General features: G+C 47.4%; 1 protein-coding gene across 3 annotated transcripts in view; it reads left to right on the top strand.

Annotated features, from left to right (window-relative positions):
• Positions 1-19,894, top strand: part of dner (delta/notch-like EGF repeat containing) — a 384,518-nt gene that overhangs the window by 204,927 nt on the left and 159,697 nt on the right. For all 3 annotated transcript variants that reach the window (XM_072473932.1, XM_072473930.1, XM_072473929.1), the window contains exons 3-4: positions 8,772-8,872; positions 10,482-10,648. In XM_072473932.1, the coding sequence (XP_072330033.1) occupies positions 8,772-8,872; positions 10,482-10,648 (268 nt within the window). The remainder of the gene's footprint in view (positions 1-8,771; positions 8,873-10,481; positions 10,649-19,894) is intronic.

Below are 19,894 nucleotides of genomic sequence, written 5' to 3'. Positions count from 1 at the left end.
GCTCAGCCAGAGAGCTAAGTGTACTGGCACGCCTCGTGATTGGCACGCATTAATAATTACAAAGGCATTAGGGACATTCTTTTATTTTGGAATAAATGATTTTGTGTTTTAGCATTCACTCTTTATTGTTCATACTAGTGTCCAGTGTGGTACTCGCCACTCTGTGGGCAGTGGCTGAACTTGCAGGCTCAGCTGGCCATTAAAGGAGACTGTCCAAGATCGCTCTCAGCAGGGATAATTGAAGTGTTGTAGGTGAACTCAAAGCTCACTGAGGACTCTGCCAGCCAACACCCTAAGATGGATCCACATTTGGACAGTATTGGCACTGCCCTCATTTCTTACCATGTCCGACTGTCTCCCCCTCACCCAGACAAACCACACCCAGGATACCAGGCCCTTCCTTCTTCTACTCCTCCATCACACCCGTCCCCCAACCCACTCCTTCTCTCACCACTGATTCCCCCCTTGCCAATCCATGCAAGCTGGCACTCTCTTACTCCCCTCTCCAATTGTGCCAATGAGAAAGACTGCTGACATGAAACACAAGCACAACGGCACGAAGCTGACTGGCGCACGCTATCTTTAAAGAACCGTGTACCAGGCGCCACAAGATTCTCCTGCATCGCTGACTTTATCATGAAGGTTGATCAGAATTTAAAAAAAATTCATGCTAATGAGTTTTCGCGGCATGCAAATGTATTACAAGTACGAACCCTGTGTAAGGTTGGGCTAGGCTTGCATATGTCTCCACGTGCCGCTGACTTTATCTCTGCACCTCAACTTGCCAACGGGAAACAAATTTTTGCAAATTGTCACCTTGTATTTCCCACTCTCGCAGATTCCATAACTCCCGCGTCTGTGTACAGCTCTTTATAGGCTTACCTACACAGTACAAAATTCACCACAAATAGCAAAAGGTTTGGTGCTAATTTGATGGCCACACTGAGGGATGTGTGGAGAAATGTCAAACGTTATACAAGAAGGCTGGCCTGTGGGTTGATGTTAAAGCATATTGATAAGGCAGATTAACAAAATTTTACTCTGTGCCTAATTCCTACCTGACCTAGAACACTTGATGCTAAAATCACTACACTTAAAGCACAAGAATAAATGGTGTGTTATTTAGAAAAGGATTAGAAGGAACTGATAGTATTTTCGACATTGTATCTTACAGACCAAGGGCAGAATGCTCCCAACCCTCACCAGCAGTTACAATGGCGGGTGGCGGGGGAGGTGGGGGGTGGGGGGGGGGGGGGGGGGTTGCGGGCAGGGAAAATTTGGCGGGAGACCCAAGGATTGGTTTTATGTCGGTGTGGATTTACAGCAGGAACTTCTGCTGCTGCCCACCATGGTGGATTGGCAAACCCATTGGTGGCTGGTGTGAAACTAATTTGCCTTCTGCTAATGCAGATGAAGGCCTGACCACCCATGCCTGATTCTCCATGGTGTCAACAGGAAAACATTCTGGTGCGAAATGCATCTGGAACAACATGGCATGCAGATGCCAGGATTCATCTGAACAATGAGTGAAGCTTCTTCCAGAGTTCAGGATGCAGGCTGCTGTCAACCCTGTGCCCTGGAACACCACAGCAGTGGGTGGGGAGAGAATCTGCAGGTGGACCGACCAGAGCCGGTGTCCTGGAGGCGGTTCATCTTCCAGCTTCAGAATGTTCCTTGAGATCCATCTTGTTTATCAGGTGGTTCACCAAAGGCAGTTCTTTCTACAGAGAAAAGAGAAGCGAGAGCACTTAAATGCCTTTTATGTGGTCCAAGAGTTGTCAATCATAGCTAGATGTTTAGAAACATTGCGGTTAGTTTCACAGCAGGCTACGTGAAATCCAGACAGCATGGTGATGCACCGCCATGAGCTGGGAGCTGGAGCATCGAAACACGAGCACTGATCCCGTTTTTTTGACGATGCTGTATTCTCCGCCACATCGGGTACACCGCTACCAGCGGAGGGCCGCTGAGAATCCAGCCCACTATCAACCTCAAAAAGTAAGGTTTCTATTAGAATGCAGAAGGTGGAATTTTGTACTGATAGAATAATTTCAGGAGTCAGAGCCATTTTCAGACTGATCATTATTGGCTATCTGTCACTGCTGGGTGGGTAGCCATTGGCCAATGTTCACCTATCTTCAGCTAGAATGCTGGGAGGCAGTGACCTTTGAGGGTGATCTTGTTCCCAGTTCTGCCTTCAATTTGCTTGAGTGGGGCTGTGAAGATCACATCCATAGCCTTTGGTGAGCCAATTATTTATGGTCGTATATGATGATATACGCTTCCTGGCTGTACTTAAAAACTCCACACCTTGAGGCAAATCAGCATGTCACAATGCATTCAATGGGGAGGAAGGTTGGAATATTGGTTTCTGTTAAACTGTGTTTACTTGCTGCAGAATGGTTCTTGTGATTCCTCTTCAAACCCCAGCACACGTCGAGTCCCAAGGTGGATGCTGTCATTAGCATTCTTAGTTAGCACGGCTATGAGATGCTGAAACAACCGTTCTGGTGCCTGGACTGCTCAGGGGCTGGGGGAGGCTTGCATTATACCTCAGAATGCGTTGGAAGAACTATAGTGAACCTGCCATTTACAGAGGCACAAAAACCATTGTAAACGGATTTGAAAGCCGGGGGCGGGGGGCAGCTTTGAAACATGGAAGAGGAGGAAAATCATGAGGTAGGCCGTATTGTGGAAGGAGGGGAATGCAATTTGCCTGTTTGCAGTTGATGCATTGATGTGGCCCTTTTAGCAGGGCACATCTTTGCAAGCAATTTGTTTCTATGTATCTTTACTATTATTGCATGTCAGCCCATTATGTTGACTTACTGCTCTAGCTATCCTTGCATGTCAGGGCCACTGTGACCCCTTTTAAGATGGGCTGCCTCTGCACTTATCTCCAGGTCATACATTTATCTCAGCTCTTCCCAACAAATGTATTGAGTAATGGAGTTACCAAGTTGATTATGTATTAAGACACTGGGACACTTGACTGGACTTGTTCCCTTCCATAAAGCTATACTTCTGTCTCTACATCAAAGCATCGTCTGAGGACGTGCAGGAATATCATCATTGTACCTTGTCTTTCACTGCCATCTTTCTGGGAAATTACAATGTTTTTTTAAAAATAACTGTGCAGACTATTAGAGATGTTAAATGTTTTTATTCATTGTATAGTGAGCATAAAGAATGCCTGTGATGTGATGTGACAAGTGTTGTTTCTGCTTCAGATTCCACTCTAATGTCTTCTAAATTGTGAACTCTCCTTAAGTGAAATCCTAATGAAAGGCAGATGTGTTGGGGCTGGCTGCAAGCTCTGTTCTGCAGCTATTAGAGATTCTGCTGGCTCTGTGCCCCCAATGCCTTTGCATCCTTGAGGATCCAGCTCCTGCTGCAGCGACATCATGTGTTCCCCTCAAAGGGCATAACGTGCTTGTGGGGAGACAGATGCTGCCTTGTTAATAATGCTGGCATTCACGACAGACAATTGTTCGTCTGGTGCTGCATTTTAATGATAGTTGGTGAGTCCTCAAAGCAGTTAGTGAGATGAGAGTAATGCACAAGGTCACTGAATCCTTCCTTAATTGTTGTCTTAAGTGTCTCAAAACCATGTCGATATTGACACTTGGAAGGTTAGTCACAACCATCTCAATAGCAGCGCAGGACAGCCCTTGTTTCAATATTCATATGGCTATCTGCCGATTCCACTGCAGATGCCATTGATATCATGAAGCTGATAATGGCAGCCTGCAGGTCATGTTGTGTAATGACACCAGTTATAGCCTTGTGAACTGAATGCACCAACATTCCCAACACATTATTGCTCTGCATGGAGCCAAGTGCACTCTTTACTCTGTCGCAGAATCAGCATTTTTCTTCTTAAAGCAATCTTTGCATTGCTGTGTAGCCATCAGTTGTGTGGACCTCCACAGGCACTTCCTTGAGCTTTATTCCTGCCCATTCTTCCCTCATCCTCGATATCTCACCCCGTGACCCTTCCTCAAAATCACCATCTAGTTACAGGCAACCTAAGCTAGTAAGTGGGCATCGTGAGTGGTCCTCCTTCATCTCAATGAGCCACAAGATTGAAATTGGACTTGTTCACTAACCATGACCCTATGAATAAGATTAAATACATTTAATACACACCGAATATTTCATAACGAGTTATAGAAAATGTTTAATCATTCACATATTAATAGAACTGTCATCAACTTTGAATAGGAAAAACATATGAAATAATTACGCTACCTTTACTTAAAGTATAAAAGTAACATTAAAAAGTTCAACCTCCCATGTCCATTGGTGTCATAACCAAGACAGTCTTCCGGGATAGGGTAATTGTGCCAATTATGCCTGCATACCTAGAACGTGCAGGACGTGCCGATTGAACCATAGCAGCACTTTGATTAGACACAATCATTGTGTGCAATCAGCGTGCAGCTCACTTACTTTTTGTGGGTATCACTTTAGGAATTCTGGTAGGAAAAAAATACACGGTTGGAAATCCGCAGAATCTGGCACCTCTGCATGTGGATAATGGTCAATAAATTTTCTTGCAGGCTGCATTCAGAAATCTGATGGGCCGACTGTCGCAGGTTGCCCGGGATGTTGCATTTCTGTGTTCAATGTGACATTAGATACATTACATTATAGGGTACCCGGTGGCAGTGCCAGGGTGCAAGGGTGGTAATGCAAAGGTGCCCGGGTGCCAGGTTGGCACTGCCAGGGGTCAGGGACTGGAGGGCTATGCCCATGAAAGGGGAGCTGAGGTTTGAGGGGATATACAAAGGTGGGGTGGGGGAAAGGGGGGGGTGGGGTGGGGTGTAGAGATGGGGGCAGTCATTTAAAGTGGTGCCCCGGTCTGTGTGGAGCACCTGCTGGCGAGCTCAGCTCCCCAGTGCAGGAAAACTGCCTAAATGTCCTTGACGGGGAGAAACTCCCCGAGATCCAAAAACAATGGCAAAGTGGTGTTGAATAGCAGGGCTAATCTCGGCCCTGCAGCCACCGAGAAACACCCGCCAAATGCGCCCAAACCGGACGGAGAACGTTTTTGGGTGAATCGCGCCCATCATTTGCTATTCTATTTATTAGTATGTTTGCTGACCAGGGAAAATAATATTTGAGGTAAGCACATGCTTCGGTATCCTATGCAACCATTGATGTCTTGAGGCCTGTCACATTGGTAGGATATCTTCGAACATGGTTATCAATGTACCTGAAATGGGGTAACCTTTCCAGCCAGCTGTTAGGGTGATTGTCCTGTGAGGTGGATTTCCTGCTCCTCAAATTAGCAAGTTGCTCCAATAGTATGAGCAGCTCATCAATGTGATCCCAAAGAGATTCATCTACAAAACAGTTAGACTTCCGGCTACTTCCATCAGATGGCCAGAGGTCCTGCCCTGTCCCTCTCCTGCCTGATGAAAATAGTCATTTAAAAATCAACTCCATTGGGCAGCACGGTGGCGCAGTGGATAGCAATCCTGCCGCGAGGAGCAGAGGTCCCAGGTTCGATCCCGGCTCTGGGTCACTGTCCATGTGGAGTTTGCACATTTTCCCCGTGTTTGCGTGGGTTTCGCCCCCACAATCCAAAGATGTGCAGGGTAGGTGGATTGGCCACGTTAAATTGGCCCTTAATTGGAAAAAATTAATTAGGTACTCTAAATTTATAAAAATAAAACAAATCCATTATTTGGAACAAATTGCACATTATGTAAGACTTGCACTGATTCTGTGTTGGTCCAGGTGCTACAAAGAACCTGGGTTCTTTAGTAGGGAGACCCAGAATGTATGGAGATGAGTCTTGTGCGATTGCAAAATTGACAATTGTCCTTGTGGCTTGTTGGAATGCTGAGTATAAGGATGTCACTCCATGGTGTCTAGAAATGCACCTCCCATATCAGAAAACCTGCACTTTTTGTACCTTCGGAAAAAATATATTTGTGGCCGTTATGAGAGTTTTTGTGTCCAATGTATGCTTTCCAGTTTTCTATCTTATGTTCTACAGCATACTAATGTCTTTTTAAAATTAAAATTTTTTTTTAAGAGTACCCAATTATTGTTTACCAATTAAGGGGCAATTTAGCGTGGCCAAACCACCTAACCTGCACATCTTTGGGTTGTGGGGGTGAGACCCACACAGACACGGGGAGAATGTGCAATTTCCACACAGACAGTGACCCGGGGCTGGGATCGAACCTGGGTCCTCAGCGTCGTAGGCAGCAGTGCTAACCATTGCACCACCATACCGCCCAAATACTAATGTCATAATTATATGAAAAAACCTATCTGGCCCTGAAAAATCAATTTTATATTTATGGAATGTCTAATGACTCCACAGGTGTTTAAAATAGTTATTGAAGTACGTTGGCAATATTTCAGCATCTGCCTTAATCCCATGTTTACACCTTAAGTTTATTTTGTTATCTGTAAAATGGTTAGAAATTGGAAGATAATCAGAAGTTTTCGTCCGTGACTTAGGTTCTGGGCAATCTGACAATTAAGAGATAGTTTCCCTTTCATTACCAGGTCTTTCTCCATTTGGGGGGATTTTCCGCTCCCGTTTTCGACGGGCCGGATAAACTTCAGCAACAGAAAATCTCATGAGATGTCCAAATTGTGTTGCACACCGAAATAAATGCATGAGACGATTGTCCCTACCCCTCCGCCAATGACGAAATCAAATTCCAGACATTCAATGTCAGGAACATAATTTCTATACATGTATGTATCATTACCAGACCTTTGCACCTGAATCATTTCCTCTCCCTCCCCTCCGTGGGCGTTGGGGTCGCGGGTGTGGGAGGGGCAGTGGGGGTTCCATATGAACATTTGTGCACTGGTGCGCCCATTAAAAATGGCACGCTTATCTTTTAAAAAACTAAATCGCTTGTGTTTGGGACCCACCCCTTGCCTTCTTTTTCAATGTTCCCACAATATGGCCAATTATTGATCACTAAAGATTGTTTCCCTCCCAGCCTCATATTTAGGCTGTTGGGAGAATTGAATTTCTGTGGGAATGGGAAAGCCCAAAAAAGAACAAGATTGGTGGGGGGTGTTCCTCCATCAGAAGACCCCTTCTGAAGTCAGACCCCGACCCCTTATGACCCAGAGGCCTCTATATCTCCCTGCCTCACCCACCATTGGCCTCTCCCCCAAGACCCCAATCGCTCTTCCCCCCCCAAAGCCTTCCCTACCCTCTGCACCCTGGAACCTCTTGAACTTACCTGGGCCTCCCATGCCCGGAGCTAGGTTCTGATTGCCACCTGCATTTCTTCTTCTATCCACTGCAGCAATAACGCTGCAGGGATTGGAGAGCTGCCGGCCAATCAGATTGGCTGGCAGTTCCCTAAGGCAGACTTCCTGTTTAGTGTGGGGTAGAAGTCCCTTTTGCAGCCGCTTAGCGATCATTCAAGTGTGAAATGGTTGTGGGGCACTGCGGGGATAATAATAATGATAATAATCGTTTATTGTCACAAGTAGGCTTCAATGAAGTTACTGTGAAAATCCCCTAGTCGCCGCATTCCGGGAGGCCGGTACGGGAATTGAACCCACACTGCTGGTCTTGTTCTGCACTACAAGCCAGCTGTTTAGTCCACTGTGCTAAACCAGCCCCTGTATGTAGCAAACTAAATGGGCGGGATTCTCCCAACAGGCGGCTAAGTGCCAACGCCGGAGTAAAACCGGGCGTGTTTTACTCCAGCGTCGCGCCCGTTCCGGGACCCCAATCTGCGGCCCACCAGGGGCTAGGACGGCGCTGGAGTGGCCTCCGACAGCCCAGCTGCCGATCCCGGCCTGAACCCGGCGCCGCGGGATCCGCGCATGCGTAGTTGGGCCGGTGCCAACTAGCGCATGCGCAGTGGCCTTCTTCCCCGCGGCGGCCCCAACGCCAAATGGCGCAGGGCTACAGGAGCCAGCGTGGAGGAAAGGAGGCGGGGGGGGGCAGAGAGGCTGTCCCGCCGATCGGTGAGCCCCGATCGCGGGCCAGGCCACTACGGATGCCCCCCCCCCCCCCCGGGGTCGGACCCCCCCCTGCTTCCCCACAGGCCGCACCCGGACCCTTCAACGCCGAGGTCCCGCCGGTTCAGAGGTTGTTAGAACGGCGGCGGCGGGACTTGGCTTTTTGTTGACGGCCACTTGGCCCATCCGGCCCGGAGAATCAGCGCACCGGCCCATGCCGGATGTCGACGCATACCCCGACCGGCGCCGCGCCGACCACGCCAGCGCCGATGGTGCCGATTCTCCACATTGCGGAGAATTGATCCTCGAACATGGGAATATCAGTGTCACTGGCTGGGCCAACATTTCTTTCCCACCCCTACTGCCTTCCATTTCAGTCAATCACATTGCTGTGGATCTGGGGCCACATGTAGGCCAGACCAGGTAAGAGTGGCAGATTTCCTTCCCCAAAGGTCAGTAGTGAACTGGATAGGTTTTTCTGACAGTTGTTTCATGGTCATCATTCGACTTTTAACTCCAGATTTTTCTAAAATATCACCACCTGCTGTCGTGGGATTCAAACTCAAGTCCCCAGCTCAGGGTCTCTGGATTACTTATCCAGTGACAAGAGGCCATAGTTTATTATAGGGATTGAAGATAATTGGTCTTCCGATATTTAATTGAAGAAAACCTCTGTTCATCCAATACTCAATATTGGACTATTGAAAATTGAATATCGTGTTCAGTAGGCAATACTCTTAATTATAAATGCTTCTGGCCAGAAATATCTTTAATGAGACTTGCAATAATTTTGACCTTTCTTTGTTAACCAGATGATCAACTCTTCAAACATCTTCTGTGGAAACAATAGCTCCAATGAATCACTTGACAGTCAACCACCTGTTGTCGAAGTACCTGAGGAGACTGCACTAAGGTAGGGCAAAGAGAATTTCTGCTCACATCTTGTTGAATGTTTTTGGCAGAACTGACTGCCGCTGCAATCAATGGCTTGGATTTCCCAGTTGGAATGGTATTGCAACTGTCTGCATTTGCCATCATGGCAACTCGGAAACTGACAGCAACCTCTGCACCTGGACATGAGCAGTTAAACGTGCAAATCCAGAGGTTGCTGAAACTCACTCCCTGCTCCTCCACAGGACGCACTGTTGAGATTTTCACAAATGAATATCTAATGAAATCACTTGAATTGACATGAACTTTCACTTTTACACAATTACTCTTGTTACACTTTGTTAACTGAGGTGTAGCTGAGATGTTAATTGAGGTGTAGCTGGGATGTTAATGGCATACTAAGTTCATAATTATGACACATCACCTCTCTGACCCTGAAAAAACAATTTTATATGGGTGAAATGTCAAATTTTTCCATTATAATAAAAATAATCCACAAATGTTTAAAATAATTTTTGAAGTATGTTTATAATATTTCGTGTCCACCCTCATCCCAATCTTTATTTTGCTCGCTGTAAAATGGTTACAAATTGAAAGATAATCAGAGGTTTTCACACTCTGGCTTGCTGTCTGTGAGAATTATTCAATGTGATTGGCTGCTTAACCTGTTGATAATATCACTGCTGCTGGCCATCATAGATGTTCCTGTGCTGACACCAAATCAAAGTAATGCAGATAAGGAGATACCCACACTCATTAGATCCATGTGGGCAGTGTTTTTCAGCAGTGAGTCAGGCCATTGTTATTTTTTACTCTCTTACTTTAGTTGTGCATCATGCCTGAACAGGAAAAGCATTCAAGGCTTGCTAGTCTGACCTTCACTTCTGGGCTTATGTCAGCTGCAATGGGGAAATATGTGAGAGACGCCCAAGTTGACTCTCCCCATATGGTAATGTTTGACGACCAAAATGAGGCAAATCTTGTGTGGGAGAGTATCCAGTGTAGTTCCATGTTGTTGTGCCATGCTGAACCCTGTGTTGTATTCCAGCCACAACCATCACAGCTACACTGCATTGGAAGAGGACATATTAGCCTGTGCATAGAAACACAGCTGAATTCTTTGTTAACTGAGGAACTTCATGCCCATTTTAAGGGTGAATGATTGGCAGATGATTTGGTCCCACCACTGTGATAGGAAAGCCTAACTGATTTAATCCAATTAAATATGACCGCATCATGAATAATGTTTAATTGATCACATCCATTGCAATGATATTGGAAAGGGCCATACAAGGGACAAATCAGATGATGGACTGGGATGGTCCACCTTTGTGCCTGAGACCCAAGGATATCTTTCAAGTAGAGAATGTATGAAAGGTTAAAAATTGTCGAGTCAAGAATTTGAGTGATTCTGTGCTGGCACCGCTTCCAGTCACTGCTGGCAAGGGACTCCATGCTAAGTAGCTTATGATTTCACAATTGCTTCAAGTTAAATCAGAATGCAAAGTGAAACGAGAGCTGCATCTCTTTGTAAAACTCAACAACCCAAAGTAATAGCTATTGAAATAAATTCCTCTCCCGAAGCAGGAGTGAACAATTGCATTTATTTGTCAACTATGTTTATCTTACAGAATTAAATTGAATGGGGTTGACACATCTGTTGCATTCTGGGAGGTCACGGAAGCTGAGTTCCAGCAATGTTCTGTTTCGAACGGAAAGAACATCACTCCCTTGCACACCATCGGTGGTTTTATTCTCTTAGAGGAGATGGTTTCTTTGGGGAGCAACTATTTTATTGGTAAGGTGCTTTGGTACTGAATGCCTTAACATCTCTTTCCTTTATTAGAACAGAGTGGTTTGATACAGGCCTCTTATAGGAGAAGACAGTTTAAGATTCAATGAGCTTACATGTCAAACAAGTCAAAAGGCACCAACTAAAATAAATACCTAATTGTGCAGATTAGGTATTGTCAACTGACAAGAAATATAGCAGCAGGTGAACAAGAAAATTATAATATCATGAGACATTCTGAACTACAGATCTCTGCACTTTTCAATTACACCAGCTGTGTTTGGCTTATTGTAATATCTCCCGCAGCCCTCTGATGCACAGTCATTTTAATCTGCCATAATCTGTCACTTCCTGTAACTGATGGTTATCTGGAAGTCAATGTATTCACACTGTTTACATAGCATTCACAAGGTAGATTCAGAGTAGTGGGTGGTCTGTGCTTAATGTACTCCATCCAGATGCGGTGATGGATCGCCCAGCTAACTGTGTCCCACCTACACCCAATTGGCATCCTTTGGACTTGGTGGACTGTAGATGGAGCCTTTATGAGGGGAATTGAGTGAGGATCATAGTGAGTAAAGGGACAAGGTCATCCAAGGTGGAGTTGATGAAATGATTGAGCTGATCTATTATTTGCAGAAGTATGGTTGTTAATGAAAACTACTATTGGCAGCTTGAATCTGGAGTTGTGAGTTTTCCTGAACCAAGTACAGGAGGAAATAAGGTTTGGAAGGGGGCTGAAGATAGTGATGGATCCAAAGAAGCGGTCAGCGGTGGTCGGTTTATGACTGAGGCTATGTTAATAGATGGTTCACATAAGGTGGCAAGGTGGAGGAATTAGATTTGAATATGGAAAGGAGAGTTTGTATGGAGGGAGAGGTTCCAGGAGGTGAGGAGGCCAATGAAATCAGAGGTGAGAAGAGAAGGTGAGATTAGGTGGAAATGTAAACAGTCAAGAAAGAGATGTTACTAAGCAAAGGAGGAAGGAGATTTTGTTGTGGAACTCTGGGTGTTACCATACTTCGGTCTTTGGGGGCTTTGAGTCCCTCCATGCCAACAGTATTCATCGCCAAGCTACCAGGGAAGCAAAGGCCACAATGTCGACCTCTATCCCCTCCTGGCCTCCCGGGTCCTCCGACACCCCAAAAATTGCCACCTCTGGATTCATCGCCACCCTTGTTTTCAGTACCCGGGACATGACGTCCGCAAATCCCTGCTAGTACTCCCTGAGTTTTGGGCATGCCCAGAACATGTGGACATGGTTCGCTGGTCCTCCCGCACATCTAGCACACTTGTCCTCCAGCCCAAAGAATTTACTCATCCAGGCCACCGTCATGTGGGCCCGGTGAACTACCTTGAACTGAATCAGGCCGAGCCTGGCACATGTTGCGGTTGCATTTACCCTCCTCAGAGTGTCTGCCCATACGCCTCCCTCCAGCTCCCCACCAAGCTCCTCCTCCCACTTGAGTTTCAGTTCCTCGGTCCCTGTGTCCTCCGCTCCCATAAGCTCCTTATAAATATCCGAGACTCTCCCCTCTCCTACCTCTCCACTGGAAACTACTCTGTCCTGGATCCCTCTTGGTGGAAGGCGTGGAAAGGACGGGACCTGTCTACGTACGAAATCCCGCACCTGCAAGTACCGAAAGTCATTTCCCCTTGCCAGTCCGAACTTCTCCTCCAGCGCCCTCATGCTCACGAAGCTCCCTTCCAGGAACAAGTCGCCCATCCTTCCCACCCCCGCCCTCCGCCACGCTCAAAACCCGCAGTCCATCTTCCCCGGGCCAAATCGGTGGTTGTCGCATATTGGGGACATGACCGATGCTCTCACTTCCCCCGCGTGCTTCCTCCATTGGCCCCAAATCCGCAGAGCCACCACCACTATAAGGCTGGTGGAGTACCTGGCCATTGGGAGCAGCAGAGGAGCCGTGAGCAGGGCTGCCAAGCTGGTGCCCCTGCACGAAGCAGCCTCCACCCGCTCCCAAACCGACTCCGTACCCACCATCCATTTTCTTATCATGGCTATGTTAGCCGCCCAGTAGTAATTGCTGAGGTTCGGCAACGCCAGTCCCCCCTCGCTACGGTTCCGTTCCAGCATCCCCTCTTTACCCGCGGGGACTTCCCCGCCCAAACAAATCCCAGGATGATTTTATTGATCATTTTAAAGAAGGACCGCGGAATGAAAATAGGGAGACACTGAACAATAAACAGGAATCTCGGGAGGATCGTCATCTTCACCGTCTGTACTCGCTAGTGACAGCGGGAGCTCATCCCATCTCCAGAACTCGCTCCTCATTTGCCCCACCAGCCTAGACAAATTCAACTTATGCATCCTGCCCCAGTCCCGCACCACTTGTATCCCTAAATACCTGAAACTTTCCCCGACCAGCCTAAACGGTAACTCCCTCAGCCTATTCTCCTGACCCCTCGCCTGCACCACAAACATCTCGCTCTTTGCCATATTCAACATGTACCCCAAAAACCGGCCAAATTCTCCTACGATTTCCATAATCCCATCCATCCCTGCCACTGGATCCGACACGTACAAAAGCAGGTAATCCGCGTAGAGCGAGACCTTGTGTTCTACCCCCCGCCCCCCGACCATTCCCTTCCATCCCCTTGCTGCTCTCAGAGCAATTGCCAGCGGTTCTCTGGCCAACACAAACAGCAATGGAGAGAGGGGGCACCCCTGTCTTGTCCCACGGTATAGTTGAAAATACTCAGATGTCGTCCTGTTCGTCCTTACACTAGCCTCCGGGGCCTGATATAGCAGTCTAACCCAGTCCACAAAGCCTTCCCTAAACCCAAACCGTCCCAGCACCTCCCATAAATAGTCCCACTCCACCCGGTCAAAAGCCTTTTCGGCATCCATTGCCACCACTACCTCCGCCTCTCTGCCCTCCGGGGGCATCATAATCACATTGAGTAGCCTTCTTAGGTTGGCTTCCAGCTGCCTGCCCTTTACAAACCCCGTTTGGTCCTCCACAATTACGTCCGGTACACGGTCTTCGATTCTGGACGGCAGGATCTAGGCCAGTAGTTTAGCGTCAACATTAATCAAGGAGATTGGCCTATAGGACCCACAGGCTTCCGGATCTTTTTCCCTTTTTAATATCAGCGAGATGGTGGCTTGCGACAACGTCGGGGGTAACACCCCATTGTCCCTCGCCTCGTTAAACACCCTAACCAGCACCGGCCCCACTATCCCTGAGAACTTTTTGTAGAACTGCACTGGCTACCTGTCCAGCCCCGGGGCTTTACCCGACTGCATGGCCTTCCTTCAGGCCCCCCATTACTTCTTCAGCCCTAATCGGGGCCCCCCGCCCCTCTACCATCCTCCTGTCCACCTTTGGGAAGGTCAGCCCATCTAAGAAGAGCCTCATCCCCTCCGGCCCCGTGGGGGATTCTGAAGCATACAGCTTGCTGTAAAAGTCCCTGAATACCCTGTTCATTCCTGCCGGGTCTCCAACCTGATTCCCTGCCCCGTCCACTACCGTCCCTATTTCCCTGGCTGCCTCCCTCTTCCTAAGTTGCTGTGCAAGCATTCTGCTGGCTTTCTCCCCATACTCATACACCGCGCCCCTTGCCTTTCTGAGCTGCTCTACGGCCTTCCCAGTGGATAGCGCCTCCAGCTCCGCCTGCGGTCTCCGACGTTCCCTAAGTAGCTCTGCCCTCGGGGACTCTGCATATTCCCTGTCCGTCCGTATCATCTCCTGAACCAGTCTGTCCATCTCCACCGTGTGCGTTCTGTCCCTATGGGCTCGGATTGAGATCAGTTCCCCTCTCATCACCGCCTTCAGCGCCTCCCAGAGCACCGCTGCTGAGACTTCCCCTGTATTGTTGACCTGCAGGTAGTTCTGCATGCATTTCCCCACTCTCTCACCCCCCCCCCCCTCATCTGCCAAAATCCCACCTCTAACCTCCATTGTGGGTGCTGGTAACTTTCTTTGCAGACCTACAGGTCGACCCAATGTGGAGCATGGCCCAAAATCGTGATCGCCAAGTATTTTGTATCCCTCACCCCCTTCAAAAAGTCCCTACTCATAATAAAGAAGTCAATACGAGAATAAACCTTGTGAACAAGTGAATAGAACGAGAACTCCTTCCCCGTCGGCCGACTAATTCTCCAGGGGTCTACCCCCCCCCCATTTGTTCCATGAACCTCCTCAGTTCCCTTGCTATTGCCTGTCCTGGAGCACGACCGATCCAGGTCGGGATCAAGGACTGTATTGCATGAGTCAAAGTTAAGATATCAATGTGATTGTCCACACTCTGTTTTGGTTAGCAAAGGCCTTGTTCACAAGTAGACAGATATTCCCGAGTAGACACATTCAGCTGATTTAAGATGCCCAGGTAGGATAGGTTGGGGTTATTTTCCTTGGAACAAAGAAGGCTGAGGGGTGACTTAATTGAGGTGAACAAATTTATGAGGGGAAGAGATAGAGTAGAGCATTCTAGAACCAGGGAACATAGGGTTAAAATAAGTGGCAGAAGGTGTAGAGGGGACATGAGGAAAAATGTTTTTACGCAGAGGGTAGTGGGAGTCTGGAATTCGCTGCCCAGGTTGGTGGTGGAGGCAGAGACCCTGAACAGGTGGGATTAGAAAGGGAACCTGGGTGTCCTCGGGCCGGCATGGACAAGACGGGCTGAATGGCCTCCTTCTGTGCAGAATCAACATGGTTTTTGTGAAATGACTAATTTGAAAAAGTAACAAGAACCTTTGATAAATGAGAATCGATGGGTGTGCTGGACTTAGATTTCCAGAAGGCATTCGACAAGGTTCTTGAAGGTTACTATGCAAAATAAGAGCTTGTGCTGGCAGGAGTAACATATTAGCCTGGATAGAAGATTGTTTAGCAAACAGGAAGCAGAGTAGAGATAAATAGGTATTTTTCAGGTTGGCAAGATGTGACTAGTGGAGTGCCATAGGGATCAGTGCTGAAGCCTCATTTACTTACAATTTATATCAATGACTTGGGTGAAGGAATGAATGTCTAGTTGCTAAATTTGTTGATCACACAAAGATAGGTGAGAATAATTTGTGAAGAGGAACGACATAAGGGGCGGGATTCTCCATTTCAGAGACTGCATTGATGCCAGGACAGAATCGGTGGACTTCTCCGACAGCAAAATTGGCGTCGGTCCTGGAGCAATTTACCCACCGTTAATGGGCTAGCACCGGCGCCATTTAGAACATGACGATTCCAATGAAAAACGATGTCGGATTCACCGGGGTCGGGATTGGCACTCAAGAGGCTGACAAGCTGCAACCGCACATTAGCGCTCCACTCCCCACACACACTCATCCCAGCCAACAAGGTGGCACTGTTTGCACTGGCGTCCATCCCTTTGATAGGTCAGCTGGGGCCAGAGAGTATCTAGGGGGGATGGCCTGGGGGGACACCCATATGACCCATGGCACTAAGTTCCCAGTGGGTAGTCAGCAGCGTGCACAGCCGGCTGCGCCAATGGTATTCCATGCCCGTCCACCCCGACCCCACAGCCCACCTCCTGGCTGCCCCCTGCTACTCCCCCCCCCCCCACCTCCCTCCCCGGCACTGGCAGAAGCCCCCCGGCCAGCAGCACAACTGGCAACACACTATGGTGACGTTGGACACTTTCTGTACCCCCCCTCTCTCCCTCAGCAGCCATGGCGCCTGTTTCCCGATTTCTGAACACATAAGTGAACCTCGCCGTCGGTAATTCCTCCTGGCGGAGCATCGCGGAGGCCCCGGAGAATACCGGGTCAGGCTCGCTAATGATATGCCAGCGGCTTTTGCTGTACGTAAGGGATGGTTCACGCGACTGATAACAGAAATGGGGGGGTTTAATCTCGTGAAGAAAGGCGAGATAGCCTGGACCTGTATCTCTCTGAGTTTAGAAGATTGAGAGGCGATCTTATTGAAACTTGAAAAGATTGACAGTGGGAGAGACCAGAACTAGGGATACACTTTAAAAATAAGTATTCCATTAAGATGGAGATGACAAGATTTTTTTTCTCTCAGAGGGTTGTGAACCTTTGGAACTCTGCTCCCCAGAGAGTGGTGGAGGGACGGCCAATGTATATTTATAAGGCAGAGGTAAATACATTCTTGACGAATAAGGGATACAAAGGTGATATGGAAAGCGGAAAAGGTTGACAATGATTGAAGAGTGCTCCATGGTGTTACAGAATACTGAAAGGGGAGGGGAGGATGTATGTGGCGGTGACATTGTGCTGGAGGGAACACAATTAGAGTAGGTGAATGTGGAAGTGAGGCTAAGGGGAACCGGATTATTGTTCTGGAGGAGCTGGAAAGGGGTGAGAGTGGAAGTGTGAGAAATGGAATAGACACAGTTAGGGTCCCTGTCAACCATTTTGGGGCATGGGTTGCGGGAGGGGCGGGGATGTAGGGTGGGGGGGGGGGGGGGGGGGGGGGCAGAATGGATGGAATTCTTTGATAATGAAAAAGCGAGACATTTTGTAAGTGTTGGGATGGAAGATGGTGACTTGAGGAAAAATACATATTTGTGGCAATTATATGGGAGGTGGATTTCTACCACGGGATGTTTCATGTTGAAATGAGAGCAGACAAGGTTTAACATTTCAGCCAACGGATGGCATCTCGACATTTCAACGCTCCCCCACTGCAGCACTGAAATGCCAGCCTACATTTTGTGCTGGTTGGGACATGAGCCCTCCACCTTCTACCTCAGAGATGGGAGTGGTCCATGACTGACGCTGTGAGGTGTAAGGCTACCTCCAGATGTAATGTTACACCACGTTTTACTGAGTGCAGTACATCTGCAACCAGCTGAAAGAGCATGTGTTAAATGCCCTTTTATACAACTCCAGTAATTAGTTTCCCTAACACAAATTTGCCATCTTTAGCTGGATACTCTAATGAGGTCATTGCTCATAGATTATCTTTTATTGAGTATAAATCCTGATTGACAGTTAAGAAGAAACAGCTATTTTTGTTTCCAATAAACTGTTACACAAGGTTTATTGTACACGGAGTTCATATTCCTCGGGGTTGTTTTTTTAAGAGGGATATTTCAAATGAAGAAGCAATATTCTGATTTGTTGCATATATTTTATCGTTGTTGACTTTATGAATAAAATTGCTTGGAGAAAAGTTAATAATTCTGTTTTCTCGAATTAAAATGTAATGCCCTATATTGGCGTATAATAAGAGAACATGCACATTCTGTTCAGTTGCACCAGGATAATTAATTCACATCAAGAATCCTCTGTGAAAGGTCCTGTGTGGTAAACTGCCATCATCTTGTGACAGATAATTGGTCTAAAGTAATCTCAAAAGTGCTCTTCCTAAAGTTTTTTTTAACGTAAATTTTGAAGTACGTAACATTTTCAGGAATGCAACATTCCTGCCTGGATAACTCTGGATAACTAAGGGTGGCACAGTGGTTAGCACTGCTGCATCACAGCGCCAGGGACTTGGGTTCAATTCTGGCCTTGGGTAACTGTGTGGAGTTTGCACATTCTCCCCGTGTCTGCGTGGGTTTCCTCCGGCTGCTCCTGATTCCTCCCACAGACCAAAGATGTGCAGGTTAGGTGGATTGGCCATGTTAAAAATTGCCCCTTAGTGTTCAAAGATGTGCAGGTTAGGTGGATTGGCCATGCTAAAAATTGCCCCTTAGTGTCCAAAGATGTGCAGGTTAGGTGGATGGGCCATGCTAAAAATTGCCCCCTAATGTCCAAAGATGTGCAGGTTAGGTGGGGTTATGGGGTTACTGGGATAGGGTGGGGGAGTGGCCCTAGTTACGGTGCTCTTTCAGAAGGTTGGTCCAGACTCGATAGACCAAATGGCCTCCTTCTGCACTATACAAACTCTATGGTCCTATTCTATGGATGCAAATAATCATAATGGGAAAATTTACAACTTTGAGGGGCTATAATGTTGGCATCAGCTTGAGACTTTAACTTCTTTGCGACCCTTCCTAGCTGGTACTGGTGCCCAACACGCAGCTAAAAAACAGTGAGCTGAAATGCTGGGATGGAATGGGTGCCGGCAACTCCAAACACAATTTTAACCTCACCCACTGGGCATTAGGGTTAAAATCAGATCTTAAATCTGGGATATAGAGAACAGGTTTAGAACATAGAACATAGAACATTACAGCGCAGTACAGCCCTTCAGCCCTCGATGTTGTGCCGACCTGTGAAACCACTCTAAAGCCCAACTACACTATTCCCTTATCGTCCATATGTCTATCCAAAGACCATTTGATTGCCCTTAGTGTTGGCGAGTCCACTACTGTTGCAGGCAGGGCATTCCACGCCCTTACTATTCTCTGAGTAAAGAACCTACCTCTGACATCTGTCTTATATCTATCTCCCCTCAATTTAAAGCTATGTCCCCTCGTGCTAGACATCACCATCCAAGGAAAAATGCTCTCACTGTCCATCCTATCCAATCCTCTGATCATCTTGTATGCCTCAATTAAGTCACCTCTTAACCTTCTTCTCTCTAACGAAAACAGCCTCAAGTCCCTCAGCCTTTCCTCATAAGATCTTCCCTCCATACCAGGCAACATTCTGGTAAATCTCCTCTGCACCCTTTCCAATGCTTCCTCATCCTTCCTATAATGCGACGACCAGAATTGCACGCAATATTCCAAATGCGGCCGCACCAGAGTTTTATACAGCTGCAACATGACCTCATGGCTCCGAAACTCAATCCCTCTATCAATAAAAGCTAACAACCGTACGCCTTCTTAACAACCCTCTCAACCTGGGTTGCAACTTTCAGGGGTCTATGTACATGGACACCGAGATCTCTCTGCTCATCCACACTGCCAAGAATCTTACCATTAGCCCAGTACTCTGTCTTCCTGTTATTCCTTCCAAAATGAATCACCTCACACCTTTCTGCATTAAACTCCATTTGCCACCTCTCAGCCCAGCGCTGCAGCTTATCTATGTCCCTCTGTAACTTGTAACATCCTTCCGCACTGTCCACAACTCCTCCGACTTTAGTGTCATCTGCAAATTTACTCACCCATCCTTCTACGCCCTCCTCCAGGTCATTTATAAAAATGACAAACAGCAGTGGCCCCAAAACAGATCCTTGTGGTACACCACTAGTAACTGGACTCCAGTCTGAACATTTCCCATCAATCACCGCCCTTTGTCTTCTTCCAGCTAGCCAATTTCTGATCCAAACTGCTAAATCACCCTGAATCCCATGCCCCCGTATTTTCTGTAGTAGCCTACTGTGGGGAACCTTATCAAACGCTTTACTGAAATCC

The sequence above is a fragment of the Scyliorhinus torazame genome, chromosome 14, assembly GCF_047496885.1.
Source record: "Scyliorhinus torazame isolate Kashiwa2021f chromosome 14, sScyTor2.1, whole genome shotgun sequence".
In the NCBI taxonomy this organism is placed as follows: domain Eukaryota; kingdom Metazoa; phylum Chordata; class Chondrichthyes; order Carcharhiniformes; family Scyliorhinidae; genus Scyliorhinus; species Scyliorhinus torazame.
The sequence above is the reverse complement of the archived record's forward strand: the minus strand, read 5'-3'. Positions and strand labels throughout refer to the sequence as shown.